The sequence below is a fragment of the Gossypium hirsutum genome, chromosome A10 (assembly GCF_007990345.1).
Source record: "Gossypium hirsutum isolate 1008001.06 chromosome A10, Gossypium_hirsutum_v2.1, whole genome shotgun sequence".
NCBI lineage: Eukaryota > Viridiplantae > Streptophyta > Magnoliopsida > Malvales > Malvaceae > Gossypium > Gossypium hirsutum.
In genome coordinates, this window is record NC_053433.1 from 114,270,360 (window position 1) to 114,291,756 (window position 21,397).

The following is a 21,397-nucleotide window of genomic DNA, read 5'->3' on the forward strand; positions in this document are numbered from 1 at the left end:
CCTAAGCTAATCCTCACTTCCACTTTTGCATTCCAATTGTTGCTCTTCTTTTCTACGAGTCAAGTTGTCTGCTGTTCATTTCACTTAAGGTAAGTTATTTTTCTATTTCTGGTATTTGTAGATCTGTTGTTGTTTTCTGGGTCTTAAATCAAAGTGTTTATGTGATCTGACATATCTTGAGTTGTAGACATAATTAATAATTTGGTCGAAGAACAAAACAGACAATTCTACATTCATGTTTTTGTTTGGGATTTATTAACAGTTTGAACTTTGAACACCCAACCCTATGCCTTCTGTTTTTGTTGATTAATGCTTTTATGGCTCAGTTAAGCCTGCAACCGCAACAAGGCAAACGATCTTCTTTTGCTGCTTCTCTTTTATTATTACTATCCAAATTTTAATTATATGTTGTAGATATTGCTGATTCTAATTGTTAGTTCGTCTGAAACATTTTTATTTTTAAGTATGCGTAAACTTTAAGTAAATATTGCTTTCATCTTTCCGTTCAATTGAGCAATGTTGCTTTGAGTATGCATTTTCAGTGAACCGTATCCCTGACTACTGCTATAATTACTGTCTATTGACTACAGCAACGAATATGTGGTCCCATCGCCGCTCTTACATTCAATTTTATGGTTGCTGTTGGTATTATTTTCATGAACAAATGGGTTTGTTGCCAAAATTTCTTGATATATAAAGAAACTATTTGTTATAATCTTATATATTGTAATGTGAGATGGTATACTCTTTGTGTTTTTAGGTTCTTAAAAATGTAGGATTCCATTTTCCTGTGTTTCTGACTTTTATTCACTATGCTGTAAGCTGAGCATTGATGGCCATTTTGAATTCTTTTGCTCTTTTTCCTGCATCTCCACCCTCAAAATCAACCCCTTTGGCTTTGTTTACTCTTGGTGTTGTTATATCTTTATCTACTAGTCTTGCTAATGTTAGCTTGAAATACAACAGGTTAGATTGTTAAATCTGTTTAAATGATATCTGACCAATGTCTCCTAGATGACCTTTTGATTTGACTTTTTTTAATTTATTTTCTAGTGTGGGATTTTATCAGATGGCGAAGATTTTTGTCACGCCATCTATTGTCCTTGCAGAGTTATATGGTACAAGAAGAAAGTCACTTTCTCCAAGGTAATAGATTTGTTTCTCCTTCTGTTAACATAGAAACCGTTTATTGTTATATAGGCTATTATTGTTGTCCATCAGGTTGATAGGAATATGTTAGTCCCAAAATTGGAAGGTAAGTACTCATCATCTAGTGGATGTTTTGATTATTTCAAACCTTGATGGTACTTGCATCTTTGCCTTCTTGGTATGCTTCAGATTTGATGTGAGAAAGAAAGCAAAAGACTACGTATCCTATACTAGAAATAGATGTTTAAATAGTTAGTCTTAGTTTAGTTGAATGTATAGAATATTCAGATGTCATTATACCGCTTTGTGCTTTGATATCCATGGTGCCTTTTGGTTGTTTCGAGCCATTTGTGGGTTACCATCAGTTCTAACTCTATCAATTCTTATCATTATTTAACGAATAATGTCAGCTTACTTGCTTTATTTGTGCAGTTTGTTACAAAATTGCCGTTTAGTTCTCTTTTGTGTTTATATTCTCCATGATAATGTTTTGTAGTCATTTAACAATTCGTTAATCTAGCTGAGAAAACCTGCATACAGTAACATTTAAAAAAAGATTCTAATTGTTACTTAAATTTTATTTTTACAACAAGGCAAAACAGACCATTCGTTAATCTGGCTGAGAAAACCTACATATAGTAACATTTAAAAAAAAAAAAATTCTGTGACAAGCTACAAAATATAGATCTTGTCATGTTTGTTCTAATTATTACTCCTTGTAGGATTAGAAAAGTAACCATTACCACCTTGAACCTTACTATGTTGCTCTATTTACTTTATAATGGTTAGCCAAGTTCTGAATGACTTGCTGTTGCATTCTTATTTGTAGGTCTTGGTTAACATTACTGAATGTTTTTTTATATCTGCAAATGGTCTACAAATGATTTTGTCAAGGTTCGTTCATTTATCTTCATATAATTATGTCCATTTATCTTCGTACCAGGCTTTCTTGCAGGCTTACAATGTCGAACTTATTATTACTTTAATGCAGGCTGCAGGACAGGATTATGAGAAGGAAAACTTAACGAAAGGAATTGAAGTTTCTTGGTGCTACCTTTATAGAAATAAGAGATCAACAGCGTTTCTTGGAATTAAAGTTGCAGTTTCAAACTGTATTAGCTTTTATGTATTACAACATCAATATCAATGTCCATCATCTTAGGTACTTCTTTATTTGTTTACTTTTGTACATTGATGTTGGTGGTATATATACATTTCAGCTAAATGTTAGTGTATTTTGATTGTTGGATCGATTTTTGTATTGAATATTCAATCTTTATTTTAATTTTAATTTTAATTTTGTATTTTAAATTTTAAATTTTTTTAGTTGTATTTAAAGCACAATTACTATCATTATTCACTGTAAATATTTATAAAAATATATTAATATTGAAATAATAAAAAATAGAAAAAAAATTATATTATACGTGTCTATCCCAATCTTTTTTATAGGTTGTTTTAAATAATATCTATTCCAACTTTTTTAAGGTTGCTTTAAACAGGTCTATCCCAACATTTTTTAAAAGTTACCTTAGACATGGTCTATCCCAACCTTTTTAAGGTTGCCTTAGACGAGTCTATTCCGACCTTTTTTAAAGGTTGCCTTAGACATGGTTTATCCTAACCTGTTTAAGGTTGCCTTAGACAGGTCTATCCCAACACCACAGGAAAATAGGGCTTTAGCGGCGTTTTTAGCGGCGTTTTATCAAAAAACGCCGCAAAAATTATAAAACACAGAGCAATAGCGGCGTTTTTTGTTAAAACGCCGCTAAAACCAGAGCATTAGCGGCGCTTTTGGTAAAACGCCGCTAAAGACCAGAGCATTAGCGGCGCTTTTGGTAAAACGCCACTAAAAGTCATGTAACTCCTAAAAACCTAAACCCCAAAAAAAACATAAAACACTAATCTATAACCCCTAAAATAGTAAACCTCTAAGCCCTAACAAGCCCTAAACACTAAACTATAACCCCTAAAATCCTAAACGTCGCAATAGGTGCATTTTTAGTGGCGCTAGGTTATAAACGCTGCTAATGTTAAATTATTTTGTTAAAAAATTCGTCGTTTAGCTGTCTTATTTTTTACCCACACCTGATACACTTAACATTTTTCCCGTTTTTCCCCAGTTCTATTTCCCCCTTCTTCCTCATCCTAAATCCCTAAAGTATTATCACCCATTCCCAAATTCGACATCCTAAATCCCTAACGAATTTATGGTAAAGTAACAGATTAAATAAGGTCTTATTTTTATTTTGAATTTGATTTTATTTTGATCATATCTAAAACCGACTTTATAAACAATATAAATTAACTAGACCATTCACTTAGCTATGGGAAAGTTAATTTCATTTTAGTTACTTAATCATGAAAAGTTACACTTTGATAACTAAACTATTTAATTAGAAGTTTTCATTTAATTAAGTTACGAAGCTGTTAAAATCAACGTTATGGCTTTCTTTAAACCCTAACCCCTTAAATCAATAATCTTTTAACCCCCAAACCTTAAATCTCTAACCATAAATCCCTAAAACTATAAACACTGATCAATAACTCTTTAAACACCAGACCTTAAATCTCAAATCATAAACCCTTAAAACTCCAACCCCTAAACCCTAACCCTTAAACCCCAAGCCTTAAAACTAACCTCTAAACCCATAAACTATAGATCGTAAATTATAAACCCTAAACTATAAACCATAAATCATAAACTCTTAAACTGTAAACCCTAAAATCTAAAAAATGAATTTCATATGGATATTAAGTATATATATGTTCATGGCTAGGATTTAGGGTTTATGGTTTAAGATTTGGGGTTTAATTTTTAGTGTTTAGGGGTAAATATGGTGAACTACTTAACTTGTGTATATTAGATTTTTTTATAATATAAATCTAAATAAGATAAATATAAATTATTATTTTTAAAAAATATATATCAAAATGGGTTAAATCCGAAAAGCATACGTGAACAATGGTTTAGTGTGCAATTGTATACATGCATGAACTTTAATTTGATCCAGTTCTTGTAAATTATTAACACAATTATATTGCATATATAAATATTTATATTTATTCAATATAAAAATATATTGATGTATTTATACTTAAAAGAATAATACTTGTATTGCTTTGTCATTTTATATTTTTTTTAATTCACCGATTCCATTTTATTTCTATTAAAGTTTCCTTTTGTGTTTTATATGTTAATTTAAAAATTATAAAAATATTCAAAAAAATTAAAAATTAAAAATAAAAAAATAAAAAATTTAAAAATAAAAAACTTAAAAATTTAATATTTAATATTTAATCCATATTTCAGTTAAAAAATTTAATATTCAAAATTTAATTTTTTTATGAAAATGCCGCAAAAGACCATTAATTTTTTATTACCCGCCCATTATTCCGTCTTCTTCCCATTTCTGTCGCGTGCCCTAAATCCCCCAAGTAAAAGTTTGTACTTAATTCTTTTTCCTTTTACTCTGAAAATTTGCCCCGAAATTTCCCATTTCCAACAACACCAAATGTATGAGGACGACGAGAGGCAGCAATCTCCGCCGTCGAATCTTCTTCCCTAATAGAAAAACTATAAACTCTTTTTTGCGTGTGTATGAACTAAATTTTTTTGTCAATAAATGAAATTCTTTGAAGATAATACAATCTTTTATAAAAATTTATTTCCGAATTAGGGCTCTTGATTTCTTTCTCTGTCAGCAAATTGGTCGAATTTTATTTTTGTTTTTATTTGAAGTTGAAGGAAAAGCATAGCATTTGGCGTACAAGTGATAACTCACAATTTTCTTATGTATTTAGTTCCCTACTTTTTTAAGCCAACCATTTTGCTTCAGAATCTCTTTGCGTTGGGAACCTTTTCAAAGTTCTTACACTTTTTTGGCCTCTGATATTTGCCCAGGTACTTTCAGTTTATTTAATCTTTATTTTTTTCCTAGGTTGTTTGACTAAATTGATTTAATTTCGTTTGAGTTTCCTTCTTGAACTAATTGTTAGGAGCAATTTTTATTTTATTTTTTTTACTTACAGTTTTTGTATAATCTTTTGCCTTGGAAATATAGAGATTCATCGAAAGGAAAAAGAAGAAGAAATGGTTTGGAAATTTAGTCAGGTAGGAAAAAGATAGTTGAAAATTTTCGGTAGCTCTATTAGAAAGAAAATTAGAGTTAAAGACAACTTTTATTTAGGGGTTTTATTAATTTTTTAAAGTTTGATGATGTTTTTCGTCTGCGTTTAGTTTAAGCATTGTTTTTCTTACTTGAAATTTTATTGAAGTTTTTCTTCGTTTTTTTTTTCTTTTTTGAGATTTGATCTAAGAGAATGGTTTTAAATTTTGGTTTCTGAACTATGAAAATTCCCAGATCCATTTTGCAGCACTTGATTCTGTTTCAGATTGAGCCAAACTACTTTCTGCATTAGTAGTCATCAAAAGAACTCTGTTTTGAGCAAATTGGAAGTAATATTGACATGTCCTTTCTCGGTTCAGTGCTTTAGTTATTGAATTTCTTAAGCTTGAATAAAAGGTTAGAGGGAACTGAGATGGACATTGGAGCTCTTTTAACTTCTGCCGGAATCAATATAGCTATATGTGTTGTGCTGTTGTCTTTGTATTCCATACTGAGGAAACAACCGAGCAATGTTAGTGTGTACTTCATGCGGAAGCTTATTTCAGAACCAATAAAGCATAGTGATCCTTTTCACTTAGAGAGACTTGTTCCCTCTGCTAGTTGGATCGTGAGGGCCTGGCAAACGACCAATGAAGAAATATTGGCTTCTCTGCATCATCCTTTGTTACTGCTATTACAGATGCTCTGAATCGTACTTATAGAAATTCTCATAATTGTTTGAGAAACCTTGTGAGTGAATAAATTTAGTTACAGTTGATAACTTACTCTGCATAGGTTATGATGACTGCGTTATTGATTCTTATTAGTGCAATCTACAAATATATAAGTTCTGTTGAAATTAGCTTTGAGCTTTTTCAGTTATCTATCTCGAATTTGAAAACATTTTCCTTAATTAAAGACTGAAGTATAGACACAGAGAAGACTCAAGAATGAGTAATTCTCTTGTGCCAAAAAAAAAAAAAGAAAAAGAAAGAAAGGAAAACAGAAAGAAAATCTCATTTATTGTAGTTCATGTCTGTGTGCAGCCAAGTTAGTATATCAATACCCTTCTGGTGCCCAAAGATGGTGAAATTCCATAGACATCCAAAGTTTATCTTCACAAGGAATCTTTGACGTGGTATGTTTGCATATAACCATATCTCCATTCTTATTAAACTAAATTTCTCACAGCTGCTAAGGTTAACTGACTCATATGATCACTCAGAGTTGGTTCTATTAAGCCAGTTTATTTGGAGGAGAACCAATCCTAGAACTAGAAAGTTCCCTACAATTTCCTTGCGTTCCCTGTGGAAGCCAGTCCACTATCTACTACTTCCATCCAAACCCCAATCTCCTCATTTTAACCAGGAAGCTATTTGGCACCTTATTAATAGCCATGTTTTTGTCTCCAAAATGGGCTCTGTTGAAATACATGTATTGGGTTAGATCTTTCCTTTCCTATCTCATGCAAACAATCTTGATTAGTTTTACAATCCATAGACTTGAGTGTTCTTGTTAACGAGGAAAAAGTAGTCTACCAATGTGGTAGTCTCCTATGTATTTATATTCGAACATTAAGTAATACAAATGACTAAGGTACTCGATAACTAGACACTTTTCAGTTATATTTTGAAACTCCCTTTTAACCACTAATTCTATATGATTAGATAACAAGCTGCATAACTTTGGTTCTCTGCAGGTCATTGTTAACTCCATACATGACCCAAAAGTGGGCACAATTTTTGATCCAGTCTCATTGATAAATGCTCTTGGCAATGTGGTGAGTAGGTATATGAGGACAAAGGATTAATTAAAACTCGAACGTATAATTGGTTTCACGAAGAGTAGCATACTTTTGTGAGTCTAGAAATCATTCTATTGGATTCATCTGAAGTATGTAGAATTTGAAAATTATACTTCCAACAACCTATGTCAAATAACTTTCACATGCCTTTTAAAATCTATACAATGATCACAGCATTCTAAAATTCGAGAGAGATAGTAGGATGGGTGTTTTTCCTTTGCCAGCAGCATTCATGTAGAAGTGAAACTCATGCTTTTTATTTATTTATTTTTATTTTTGCTTCTCCCATTTTATGTTTTAGTTAATTAGCACTCGAATGAAACCAAAGCCGAAACCGATGTTGTGTATGATGATATTTATGGCTTGAAATTGCTTTAAGTCCTCTGATTTCTGAAGAGAAAAAGAAAAAAAAGACTGAATGTGATGTAATAGGGATTTACGCTGCTGATGTGCATTTTCTGATGTTCTTGTATCATTTTTTCCCCTTTTTTCTTATTTTTACCTTTTAGGGTTAGTTTTAGTTTTTACCACTCTTGTTTTTTGTTGAAGAGATATGTAGAATATTAACCATTTGATTTGAGAGATGCCACTGTTAAAGCCCTGAGAATTGTACAAAGGCAATAGGACTTTGTATTTATGTAGGGAAATACCATTTTTATTTAAAGCATTTTTGCCAATCTTTTGTACGTAATTAAAGAGTGAGGTGTTTGAGGTTTATCATTCACTTTCATGTCTTGATAAAATATAGTTTGGGGTGGAATTGAGCAAAGGCTTCAGAACTGTGATTTCGAGTTGAGTTATGCATTGGCTTTCTCAAACGTTCTCGCCAGCAAAAGGAAATTACAAGGGAACAAGCAGTTCAAGATCTAAAGGTAAGCTATGAGAGTTGTTCAAAGCTGGCCTTTTGGTCTAAATCTTGCCTTGATGATGTCTTATTTATGTATTCTTTTGTTTGATCAATTGGAGGTCCAGTCATACTTTGAATGCTTTTTTTTTTTTATATTAAAACCTCTCCTACCATATTATAATCAAGTGTTCTTAAGTTGACAAATGAACTGTAAGAGCCCATTCTTGTTTATAATTTCTGTTGAGTTACATATAAATGATTTTTTAAAAATTGTGTTTATAACTTTTTTAAAGTATTATATATATGTCAAATTCTGCTGTTTGTCATTGCACTATGTTTATGTTACTGATTTAGTATTTATACTCTAATTTGGCTATTTTTAATCGATTTTTTCCTTTTAAAAAAATGAAATTTAGTTCTGACATTAAATTCCTTAAACTAAATTATATAATTTCAAAAATCTTATATGATAAATAAATTATAGATAATGTTATGTCAATTTACTAGCTGATACGGTTTGTTGAGAAGGATTATTGTATTATACAGTTTGTTGAGAAGGATTATAAGTTAGCTGATACGGTTATTAGAGGGTTGTTGAAGTATTGGCCTTTGACTAATTGTCAGAAGGAAGTTCTCTTCCTCGGGGAACTTGAGGAAGTACTTGAAGCAACACAGTCTGTGGAGTTCCAACGATGTATGGTTCCGCTTTTCAGACAGATTGCACGTTGCCTCAATAGCTTACATTTCCAGGTATGCAATCTTTGATCACAGTATAAGCTTTAGCGCGTGCATTTTGGTTGAAATTCTGCATGTTTTTTTTGGCAGCGTATAACTATTCCTGAAATTCTACAAGATGAATGGTTCAAGGGTACAAGCCACCAAAATTTGAGCAAGATGAGGATGTAAATCTTGATGATAATATTTTATATTTTACATGGTTATGATTTAAGTCCTTATTTCATTGATATATTTATATTTAATCTAGTTTTTATTATTTATTTTAGTTTTGATTCTAAATTTTTATTTTTATTTTAATATTTTTAGTTAAAATTTTAATAGAAAATTTTTATATTTATATCATGGATATTATTCTTCTCAATATTTTGATAATGAATTTTAAATTTTTTTATATTTTTCATGACTTTTATAGTATTTTTTTTTTTAAATTTCATTACCTTTAGTGGCGCTTGTGAGAAAATGCCGCTAAAGGTCATGACCTTTAGCGGCGTTTTTTTAAATAAACGCCACAAACTTTAGTGGCGCAGTCTATAGAGGCGTTTTTTGCGGTGCTTGTAAAAACACCGCAAATAGTTTTAGCGGTATTTAAAAGCACCGCTAAAGACCCTAAAAAATGCCGCTAAAAGTCAATTTTGCTGCAGTGCAACCTTTTTTTATAGGTTGTTTTAGACAATGTCGATCCTAACCTTTTTAAGGTTGCTTTAGACGGCTCTATCCCAATTGTTTTTAAAAGTTGCCTTAAGCAAGAACTATATCGACCTTTTTAAGGTTGTCTTAGATAGGTTTATCACAACCTTTTTCAAAGGTTGGTCTTAACTAGGTCTATCCCAACCCTTTTTAAAGGTCGGCATTGATTAAGCCTTTCGCAACTCTTCAATAAGCGTCGGCTTATGTTGACTTATATCGACGCTTTTTCAAAAGTGTCGCGAAGCCTATACCAACTGCACTATATACAACCTTTTTGGAAGCGTCGGGAGAAGCGTCGCGAAGCTTATGCCAACCTTTTTTGCGTCGTCTTAGGTCAAAAAAAGTGCCGTATTAGGGCATTTTTTACGTAATGTGCGTAATCGACTCCCGAACCTATTTTCTTGGATTTCGTAGACCAAAATATTTTATAAAGGTGATCCAATCACACCTAAAAAGATTGGTGACGACTCCCATTTTTATTTTTCAAAAAGTCGGATCCCGTTTTTTAAACCCCTTTAAAAAAATAGTTTCTGACAGCATTTCTTCAAGGTATTGACCCAATAACTAGAAAGAAGCAACAAATCTGATTATCCATCAGCTATCAATAATGACTTTGGAAATAGAAAAATATCCATCAGCTATCAATAATGACTTTGGAAATAGAAAATTATATTTTCTATTTTTGTTCCAGAAAGAAATGAAAGGGAACTTATTTTTGTTTAGACGTTAGAAATTTAAAAAACAGTAGTGAGTGGTGGCTCCACAATTGGGAAGTATCCTTCATTTTTTTTCTACATGAAATTAATGTGAAGTGTAGAAAGTGGTGGCAAACTGCATCAAATAGTTGCTTAATAAACGTTCAGCATTGAATTACCATAATTTCCTAGAGGGAAAGTGGAAAAAGATAAATCCACTTCTAATGTTTCATGTATATCATCTAGCTTATTCATTGGGGTAATATAACTTTCTTCACGAGGGATTCATCTAAAAATCACATCGAAGAATTCTTCTAGTTTATTCATTGCGGCAATATAACTTTTTTCATGGGTGATTCATCCAAAAATCACACCAAAAAATCCTTTCTTACTGACGTCGATGTAAAAATTTTATTTCTTATATTTTTATATAATTTTAAATATCCAATTGTTAAGGGTAAATTCAAAAAAAATCAAAATAAAAAAATTAAATTATAAAATTTTAAGAAACCAAAGTACAATTTCATTATATGTTAATTTGTAATCTAAAAGTTGCATAGCAAGTAGCAACCGTTGAATTATCAGTCGTACTTAGTCTCTGGGGGCAATGCGACTCTGTTTACAACGCTTCCATTACGTTCTCAATCCTGATGTTGATTGATGTCAGTTGTCGAGCATTGAGAAAAAAAAATCATGTATGGTGGAATGACTTAGTTGTGAAAAAAAAAATATTGACCATAAAAACCAACCCCAAATAGACTCCTTTAACTAAAGCAGGCCTATGGAAATCCTGATGTTGATTGATGTCAGTTGTCGAGCATTGAGAAAAAAAATCCTAGTATGGTAGAGTGACTCAGTTGAGAAAAAAAAATATTGACCATAAAAACCAACCCCAAATAGACGCCTTTAACTAAAGCAGGCCTATGGAAATCCTGATGTTGATTGATGTCAGTTGTCGAGCATTGAGAAAAAAAAAATCATAGTATGGTTGAATAACTCAGTTGTGAAAAAAAAAATTATTGACCATAAAAACCAACCCCAAATAGACGCCTTTAACTAAAGCAGGCCTCTGGAAATCATAGCCACATGACTTTTAAAGTCAAAAAGTATCAAATACATATTGACAGTAGATAGAATACGATAATATCATGATTCTAAAACTACATGTTGCACTCTGGTTCTTGATGATGAGCCACGCACTCTCATTTACATATCAATCTTATCAATTAACATTTTTTCCGTTAAGAAATAAAATCAGAATTAGAAAATTTATTAACTTTTGTTAGATAACAAGAATCTAAAAAATTTTAAAACAAAAGTTTATATGATTTAATAAAAATACAATAAAAAAAATGTAATAGGTAAGTAACCCTAAAAGAGAGGTGGTGCACTCGACACGTTTAAATACTAAGTGTTTCTAAGAACCAATCCTAGACATGCATTCTCATATTGTCTTTTTAATTCATCGTTGATAAATTTCTTTTAATTTATTTTAAAGCCACAATTAAGCCCGCCATAAACAAAAAAAAATCTCTTTGATTTGTTAAACAACAAAATTATTCTCTTATTTTCTTTCCTCTTATTTTTCTTCCTTATCAATTACACTTTAAATATTTTTTTTTCACATTTTCACTCCATCCTCTCATCCCTCTACTTTTTCATTTAACCAATCGCACCGTTAAACAAATTTCTACTGTTCTAATGATATGATGTGCTTAAATAAATCCAGTTGCAGGTATCTAAGGTGTTGTGTGGATGAACTTCAAAGAGGCTTAAGTCCGACAAAGTGCTTGATGTTCTCCAAGAAAATAGAATATGGAGGTTTTTTTTCCTGTTTTCTGCCAATAATTTTCAGTGTAATTTGTATAATACTTGGTTTTTGTCTTTGCATCTTAACTCATAATCTAGTAGATTGTGATGAAGTCAGACTATAAATAACAAATTTTATTACTATCATGTATTTTTTATTTATTTTTTTAAAAGATGTACAACTATAATATAATCACAAATTACAAAATATATAATAAAAAATGACACATAGTCCAACAATAATAACAATAATAAAAAAATGCTCCACGTGGTATGTTCACTTTTTTTCATTTCTTTCATTATTTAAAAGAAAAAAAATTCAATCTAAAAGCAGTCTTGTTGTATTTTTAGAGGTTCTCCACTACGATTATTTATATATGTATTTTGTGATGGATTAATTATAGAATACGGCATTGGAAGCGAGTTATCAACAAATGGCGACGTATATAGCTATCATATCCTATTGTTAGAGATGTTAACAGGGAAAAGGCCAACGAATGAAAGGTTCAAAGAAGGTTTAAGTCTTCACAATTTTGTCAAAATAGTAATTTTGTTTGATATTGATTTTAATAAGGTGTTTCAATATATTTTACTACATTACTTCTATTTGATATATTGATTAGAATAATGTTTTTAAACCTATAAATAGACGCAATCTATACTTCTCTCGTGTCATTCGAATTCGATATAGTGAATTTTCTTCTTCTTAACCTATAATATTGACATTATCAACCTTCTATTTTAACAGTTTACAACTATTTATATATTTTAGTTAAAACTTTTTAAATTTTTACAAGACTCTATCATGTATTTTTATTTTTATTTTTTTAAAAGTGCACAACTATAATATAATCACAATTTTAAAAAATATAATAAAAAATAATACATAGTGGAATAATAATAACAAAAACCAAATGCTAAAAACAATTTTACAGAATTTTCTAGAAACAAGAAAACCAACTTTGGTTAACTTCATATAAATCAACTACCTCAGTCACATGTTGCTACATTGCCAAGAATTAGCAACAAACCATTATGAGAAATTACTTGACAAGTTGAACCATGAAAATTAATGTAATTTAATTATCACTTTCTAATTATGATATGAAAATATACAAATTTAATGCAGATATAGTATATCATATTTAATATTCTTGAAGTTGAGGTAAAAATATCATGTAGGTCTTTGTACTAAGAGTTACATTATATTTTACTCATTTTACTTAAAATATAGAGAAATTAATTTTTTATATATTAAATTAGAGAACAAATTAATTCTTCTATTCTTATAATTTTTTTTCTTTAATTTTTTTTCCTTTCTTACCGAGTCACCCATTTCCAAATGCTTCAACCATAGACCAATAGAATGGCTTGGCTTAAATTCCCACTCAACTCCCATAATGGAACAAATATACTAGTGGGGGCAAAAGTATTTAGTGAAAACAACTCTTATTATTAAATTAAATTTATTATTAAGCTAATAAAACAAAGTTTAGCTAATAAAACAGGGTTTAGGTTAAATTTTTATTAGGTAATTATAGGAAGAGTGATTAAAATATTTAATTTTAAAAAGTTAAAAAATTAAAATAAAAAATTTAATAGTCGAATGATAACATAGAATAAATGGAATAGTTAGGGTGAATATTCTTGTACTTTGTTTTCTTTGTTAGCGAGTTGTCCATTTCCCAGTTTCAATAGCTTTTGCCAAATGCTTCAACCATTGACCAATTGAATGCCTTGGCTTAAATTTCCAGTCAACTCTTTTTATAGTGCAAGACTCGGGGGGGTTCTTCTTCATAATCATAACTAACAACCCACTCAATGTGATGTGCCATTAACATAGCACTAATCTAAGATATCCTTCGATCCTACTATCTTCTACATCTATTGGTAGGAGATGCGTAAATTACAAAGTCTTCAACAGCTAGCCAATCAGTGGAGGTCTTTGATTGATTAGTTGATGGAAGAAGAGGGTTGATGATTGATGAACTGGACTGGACCGGTTTGCTTAATCATATAATCAGATGATTTGAAACAGTCAATCTGCACATTTAAGGAATCCCAAATTCTTTGCCACTGAAATTCCATAGTTGGAAAACTACTTATATATTGCACTCTGGTTCTTGATGATGAGCCACACACTCTCAATTACAAATCAATCTTATCAATTAACAAATTGTTTAAAGTTGATGGAGCCCTCAAAAAAACATTTTCAAGCGTCCAGCTCTTTCTTCCTTATGATTCTTCTCTCATTCTTCAACTTGCAGGGTCTTAACTTGCTTCGTTTAGCAACAGCAAGCCCTGTAGTTAGAGGAAATGACACTGATCGACAAGCTCTACTCCAGTTCAAAGCCAAGATAACTGGTGATCCACTCAAGATTATGGAGTCCTGGAATAGCTCCATTCACTTCTGTCAATGGATCGGTGTTACATGTGGTCGCAAGCATCGAAGAGTCACCAAGCTGAAACTTCGAATCCTCAAACTCTCTGGATCATTGTCACCCTATATTGGAAATTTGAGCTTCCTCAGGGAGTTGGATCTTGTGGGCAACAGCTTCTACAACCAAATTCCTCAAGAGATCGGTGGTTTAAGAAGACTAGAAGCATTACACCTGGTCAATAACTCCATCAGCGGTGAAATTCCTTCCAATTTATCTGCTTGTTCTAAGCTAACATCAGTCGATATGATGGGCAATCGACTAATAGGAGAAATACCTGCTTCGTTAGGTCTCTTGTCAAACCTGAAAGTATTGGGTTTTGTCCACAATAGTTTGAGAGGGAGTATCCCACCATCGTTGGGGAACTTGTCATCCTTGGAGGTACTTCTTTTAACGTATAATGCATTAAGTGGGATTATACCTGAATCTTTTGGACGACTGAGAAATCTTTCAGTTTTCGCCATATTCGGAAATGCAATTTCTGGTATTGTTCCTGTAGCATTGTTCAATCTCTCCAATATTAGAGCCTTTGATATTGGTACAAACAAGATTCAAGGTACTCTCCATTCTGATTTAGAAATCAATATGCCTCATGTTGAGTTCTTTTCTGTAGGGGAAAACCAAATCTCTGGACAAATTCCAATTTCAATATCCAATGCCTCGAATTTGAATATTCTTGTTTTTTATAATAACATGCTCGATGGAAATGTACCTTCATTAGAAAAGTTGGATAATTTGTTTAACCTTGAACTAGGAATAAACCATTTCGGGCATGGGAGAAAAGGTGACTTGAACTTTCTTTGCACATTAGTCAATAAAACCAAACTAGAATACCTATCTATAGTCAAAAATAATTTTGGAGGGGAATTTCCTGAATGCATTAGCAATTTTTCTAGCAACCTTCGGGGTTTAGACATGAGTGGGAACAATATTTTGGGAAAAATTCCGGATGAGATTGGAAATCTCATTAATTTGGAGGTGCTAGACGTAGGGCATAATCAACTATTAGGACCCATTCCCTTTGATACTGGAAGGCTTTGGAAGCTAAATATATTTTACGCTTCAAGTAATTTTCTCTTTGGGACTATTCCCCATTCTATTGGAAATCTAACAGAGTTAACCAAACTTGTTTTAGATTTTAACAATATTCAAGGCAACATTCCTTCGAATCTAGGTAAGTGCCAAAATTTGCTTTTATTGGATCTTTCTTATAACAATCTTAGTGGACCAATACCCCCCGAAATACTAGGACTATCTTCATTGTCCATTTGTTGGTGCAAGAGGCAGCAACAAAAGAGAGAACAAGAGCACAGAACATGAAGCAAGGTGCAAGAAGCATTTTTACTTGCTCACAAATGTGCAGCAAGGGAGCTAATGGCTGATAGCTCATTCAGCTCATTCATTCAACTAGAAAAAACATACATTTATAGTCAAATACATCACCAAATAGTCAACTAACCCCACTAATCAGCATTGGGACTATTAAAACATTGCTTGTACACATAAACAAGCCACCTAAACTAGTCATTCAACACCTAATGCATCAAGTTGTCATCAACTTGTCCATTTTAAACTAGATTAATTAGAATGAAACTAAAGAGAAACCTTGCTGTTACAGCAAGCATATGTGCTGCAGCATGTCATCAAGCTGCATGCACTTCAACCACAAAATGTAACAGCAGCATGGTTGGCCAATTTCCAATACTCCTCCTTGGACTCCATGCTGCAAATACCAGTCATTCATCAAGTTTTTTGAACTTGGCAGCTCTTAGATGCTTTGATTCAAGCTGACCAATTCATTTTCTTCTTGCACAAACAGTTCGTGAGTATAGTTGCTTGCCTTCATTCTGCCATTTTGGCTTGCAATTCGACAGGCTCACACTTTGCTTACTGTCTTCAAGAGGCTTGCAACTATACAACACGCATTGAGCTTCCACATGTTGCTGAGCTCACACCTTTGACAGACTCACATCTTTGCATATTGTCTTCAACAGGTGTCTTCATCAGGCTCGCACTTTGCTAAGCTTGCAGCTTTGACATCTTGCTAAGCTTGCATATTTGGAAAGCTCACACCTTTCCTTTAAACTCCTCCTTCAGCTTATTCAAGCTAGTTTGGGGATCTTATAAGTTTGAGCCGATATTATCTTCTCTACAAGCAGTCCTTAATGACTTGCTTGTGCTTTGACAGCTTCTTTCTTTTCAACAAGCAGGGGAAGCAAAATCAATGGTCCCGTAAGACATAGGCTCATGATACCAATTGTTGGTGCAAGAGGCAGCAACAAAAGAGAGAACAAGAGCACAGAACATGAAGCAAGGTGCAAGAAGCATTTTTACTTGCTCACAAATGTGCAGCAAGGGAGCTAATGGCTGATAGCTCATTCAGCTCATTCATTCAACTAGAAAAAACATACATTTATAGTCAAATACATCACCAAATAGTCAACTAACCCCACTAATCAGCATTGGGACTATTAAAACATTGCTTGTACACATAAACAAGCCACCTAAACTAGTCATTCAACACCTAATGCATCAAGTTGTCATCAACTTGTCCATTTTAAACTAGATTAATTAGAATGAAACTAAAGAGAAACCTTGCTATTACAGCAAGCATATGTGCTGCAGCATGTCATCAAGCTGCATGCACTTCAACCACAAAATGTAACAGCAGCATGGTTGGCCAATTTCCAATACCATAGTACTAAGCTTATCGTCAAACTCTTTGACTGGTGAACTTCCTGTTGAAGTAGAAAAACTGAAAAATCTAGGCCTACTGGATGTTTCTCACAACCGGTTATCTGGTTTGCTTCCAAACAACCTTGGTAGTTGTGTAAGTCTGGTGGAGCTGTATTTGGAGGGCAATTTATTTGAAGGGCCCATTCTTCCATCTTTGAGTTCATTGAAAGGTCTTGGGGCATTGGATGTATCCAACAATAATCTTTCAGGTGGGATTCCAGAATTTCTTGTAAGGTTTGGGGCATTGAAGTATTTAAATCTCTCTTTCAACAATTTTGAAGGAGTTATACCAAGTGAAGGAGTGTTCAAGAATACAAGTGCCATATTTGTTGAGGGAAATAATAAGCTTTGTGGAGGCATCCTTGAATTACACTTGTCAAGATGTAACTCCAAAACATCATCAAAAGCTTCTTTTAAATTGAAAATTGCAATTATTGTTGTGATTTTAGGAGTGACTTTGGTTTTCATTTGTCTCCTCGTTTTGTGGTTTAGAAAGAAGAAAGAACAGAAACCAACAACAACTTGTGCAGAACATTCACTTTTACAATTATCATACCAAAGCATCCTAAGGGCAACTAGCGGATTCTGCATGGAGAATTTGGTTGGTTCTGGAAGTTTTGGTTCTGTATATAAAGGAATTCTTGAAGAGAGTGGAGTAGCTATTGCAGTGAAGGTGCTTAATCTTCTAAATCATAGAGCTTCCAAGAGTTTCTTCACAGAATGCGAGGCCTTGAAGAACATTCGACATCGAAATCTTGTCAAGGTTTTAACAGCCATTTCAGGTGTCGATTATCAAGGCAATGATTTTAAAGCCTTGGTTTATGAGTTTATGGAAAATGGAAGCTTGGAGGACTGGTTGCATCCATATGTAAGCATGAATGAATCGGAGATGACAAGAAACCTGAACTTCTTCCAAAGAGTTAATATGGCCATAGATGTTGCTCATGCACTACAATATTTGCACAATCATTGTGAAACATCGATCATTCATTGTGACCTGAAGCCAAGCAATATTCTGCTTGATGGAGAAATGGTTGGACATATAGGTGACTTTGGCTTAGCAAAAATCCTTTCTGCAGACAGGCTTAACTATTCTTCCAGTCAATCAAGTTCCCTTGGATTAAGAGGAACTATTGGCTATGCTCCACCAGGTAATTCAATTGTATTCATTTCTTCCATTATTTAAAAGAAAAACATACATCTTATAGGCAGTTTTTTTTTAATATTTAGAGTGTTTCTCTCTGCAATTGATTCTATATGTTATTTTTGATGAATTAATTATAGAATATGGCGTGGGAAGTGAGATGTCGACGAAAGGCGATGTATATAGCTATGGAATCCTCTTGCTAGAGATGTTTACAGGGAAAAGGCCTACCCATGAAAGATTCAAAGAAGGTTTGAGTCTTCACAAACATGTTAAGGAAGCTCTGCCCAATCGAGTGATTGAGATTACAGATCCCATTCTTCTTCAAGAGAGTGACAGAGGAGGAACAATCATAGACATCACTCTCAATGAAACTCGCTTGGGAAATGACAGACATCTTCAGTGCTTGAATTCGATATTTGAAATAGGACTGACTTGTTCTGCTCAATCACCGAGTGAACGTATGGACATGAGTGATGTTGTTTCCAAGTTTTGTTCTATTAGAGATAAGCTTCTTCGTCCAACGCGAGTACCTCATCAGATTCAAACTTCACAAGCTGCTCATTTAGCAGGTAATAATGTCTTCTTGTCTTGGCAAAATAGTGAATCCTTTCAGCACTCAAGTCGCATTTCCACTACTTTTCAGTTGATATGATATGTTGAGGTAAATCGTTGTTTCTTAAGTTTCAGATATCTAAGGCGTCATATGGATGAACTGATCGGCTCTGGTCCAGGAAAGTGCTTGTTGTTCTCTTTTATTCACATTTTGCTTGAAGAGTTTGTCCGATTTTCCATCAATAATTGGTATTAATGTTTGGTTTCCGTCATTGCATTATAAGCAACTGGATTGTGATCAAATCAGATATTAAATAACAATGTTGGATTTTGACTCTACAACTTATTGTATTGGAATTGGAAGTGTCTGTCAAAATGTTTGACTTTAGAAATCAATAATGTAGAATATTGGACATGACACTTGATGAAATAAAGTAATACCCTTCAATTAGTAAGGCATAAGTTACAATGCTTCTTTCAGGTAACAGAACTTTGTCAATTTCATCAAGCATCAGCAAAACTCGATTTCCCATTGATAATTTCCATATTTTTGTTGGGTATGGGTCCCACTATGTGGGAAACCCATATTTTCTGGCACAAATGTTTTGTCTTCCTTTTCTTTTGTTTTTTGTCAAAAGCCAATTTTTTGGCTTATTAACAGGGAATGGGCAGAAATTTTTCGGCAGAGAGAGAGCTAAAGAAAAAATAGAGAGAAAGAGAATAAAAAAAAAATCAGATTTTCAAGCTTGGTGCAGCAGTGATCAACTCTTCGATCGAAGGTCCATCCGTGGTTCGATTGAGCTGATTTTTGGACAGCAGCTAGGTGATAAGGTGTTCTTGACTTTGTACGGTCGGATTTTTCATCCGAGTCTTGTAGCGTCGGAAATACCCATTTTTCAGCAGCTACGTTTTTGGTGATGTTCTCTCATTTTTCTCTCTTTTGCTAAAGATTACATGTTGTTAGCCTTGTCGGAGTTGAATGCTTGTTGTAGGCTTGATATTGTGATCTTGTAGTTGAACATTTGATGATAGTGGAGCTCTTTATCGGACTCTAAAGTCCCGTGGTTTTTACCCTTAATTTAGAGGGGTTTTCCACGTAAAAATATCGGTGTCTCTATTTATTTTTGTTGTGGTTGCATTAGTTGATTTGTGGTTGATTAAGGTTGCTAGAGAACATATCTTGTGCTATTGTGCTTGCCATAATTTTTACAGGAGTTATAAGGAGAGAAAGAACACCGGTTGTGCTTTCGCTTTGTTTCGGTTGTTCGGTTTCTTCCCAACAAACTGGTACCAGAGCTTGGTTATTGTGTCAGATAATTATGGAAATTAATACGAGCAAGATGATTATGTTGAATGGCACAAATTATCAACTTTGGCGGAATAAAATGAAGGACTTGTTGTTTGTGAAGGCTTTGCATCTTCCGGTCTTTACTACTCAAAAACCCGATTCGAAAAGTGATGAAGAATGGGAATTTGAGCATCAACAAGTGTGTGGCTTTATTCGGCAATTTGTTGAAGAAAATGTTTACAATCACATTGATCAGGAGACACATGCTCGAACATTGTGGGAGAAGCTTGAAAGCTTGTATGCTTCGAGGTCGGGCAATAACAAGTTATTTTTGCTGAAGAAAATGATGGCGCTGAAATATAAAGAAGGAATGTCTATAGCTGACCATGTTAGTGAATTTCAGAGTATGATGAATCAGTTGCTTGGTATGGGTGTCAAATTTGATGACGAGATTTTAGGACTTTGGTTGCTTGCTACTCTACCAGACTCTTGGGAGACCTTTCGAGTCTCACTCATTAATTCTGCCCCACAGGGTATTATTACTTTGGATTTGGCTAAGAGTGGTGTGTTGAATGAAGAGGTTAGAAGAAGATCTCAGGGTTCTACATCACAGTCCGAGGTGTTGGTTATCGAGAATAGGGGGAGAAACAGAGACAAAGATGGAAAGGGTAGAGATAAAAGCCGAAGCAAGTCAAGATCGAGATACAAGAATCTTGAGTGTCATCATTGTGGTAAGAAAGGTCATATCAAGAAATATTGCTTCAAGTGGAAGAAAGAGAACAAAGGTGGTGGCGATAAACACGATCGGAATGACGATGAAAAATTCGAGCGTGTTGCTACTGTTACTCGTGAAGATCTGTTAGTTATTTGTGATGAGAATTTGGTCAACCTAGCATGCGACGAGACTAGTTGGGTGATTGATACTGGTGCATCACTTCATGTCACGTCGAGGAAGGAATTCTTCACATCTTATACTCCTGGTGATTTTGGGGTATTGAAGATGGGTAATGATGGTTTGGTTTCGGTTATTGGTATGGGAGATGTTAGCTTGGTAAGTAACAATGGAACAAAGTTAACTCTCAAGGATGTCAGACATGCACCGGATGTCCGTTTGAATTTGATTTCTGCAGGAAAGCTTGATGATGAGGGATTCTGTAACACTTTCAGTGAAGGGCAGTGGAAGCTGACTAAAGGCTCCTTAGTTGTGGCTCGAGGAAAGAAGAGCTCAAATTTGTACTTGATGCAAGCTTTGACTTCTCGAGAGACGGTGAATGTGACACTGAATGACAACTCAACTGAGTTGTGGCATAAACGACTCAGTCACATGAGTGAGAAGGGGCTTAGCTGTTTAGCGAAGAAGAATCAACTTTCGGGTTTAAAGAATGCTACACTGAAGAA

At 33.4% G+C, this 21,397-nt stretch overlaps 1 protein-coding gene and 1 long non-coding RNA gene across 12 annotated transcripts; both read left to right on the forward strand.

Annotated features, from left to right (window-relative positions):
* Positions 1 to 4,468: 4,468 nt before the first annotated feature.
* Positions 4,469 to 8,912, forward strand: LOC107944176 (uncharacterized). Of its 9 annotated transcripts, XR_005902895.1 has the most exons (7): positions 4,536 to 5,053; positions 5,214 to 5,263; positions 5,514 to 6,396; positions 6,958 to 7,038; positions 7,811 to 7,934; positions 8,456 to 8,659; positions 8,735 to 8,912. It is a non-coding gene; the product is annotated as an uncharacterized lncRNA (long non-coding RNA). The 9 variants fall into 9 exon arrangements; XR_005902892.1 differs by having other exon boundaries at positions 4,505 to 5,053; positions 5,214 to 6,396; XR_005902893.1 differs by having other exon boundaries at positions 4,536 to 5,263.
* Positions 8,913 to 13,643: 4,731 nt separating this feature from the next.
* On the forward strand, positions 13,644 to 19,162 carry LOC107939506 (probable LRR receptor-like serine/threonine-protein kinase At3g47570). 3 transcript variants are annotated; one of them, XM_041078155.1, is made up of 4 exons: positions 13,644 to 15,546; positions 16,976 to 18,163; positions 18,297 to 18,728; positions 18,841 to 19,162. In XM_041078155.1, the coding sequence occupies exons 1-4, from the start codon at positions 13,965 to 13,967 to the stop codon at positions 18,852 to 18,854; spliced, it is 3,216 nt and encodes a 1,071-aa protein (XP_040934089.1). In that variant the 5' UTR covers positions 13,644 to 13,964; the 3' UTR covers positions 18,855 to 19,162. The 3 variants fall into 3 exon arrangements, with proteins under 3 accessions (XP_040934089.1, XP_040934088.1, XP_040934090.1); XM_041078156.1 differs by having other exon boundaries at positions 13,645 to 15,546; positions 18,847 to 19,162; XM_041078154.1 differs by lacking the exon at positions 18,841 to 19,162 and having other exon boundaries at positions 18,297 to 18,833.
* The last annotated feature ends 2,235 nt before the right edge of the window (positions 19,163 to 21,397 follow it).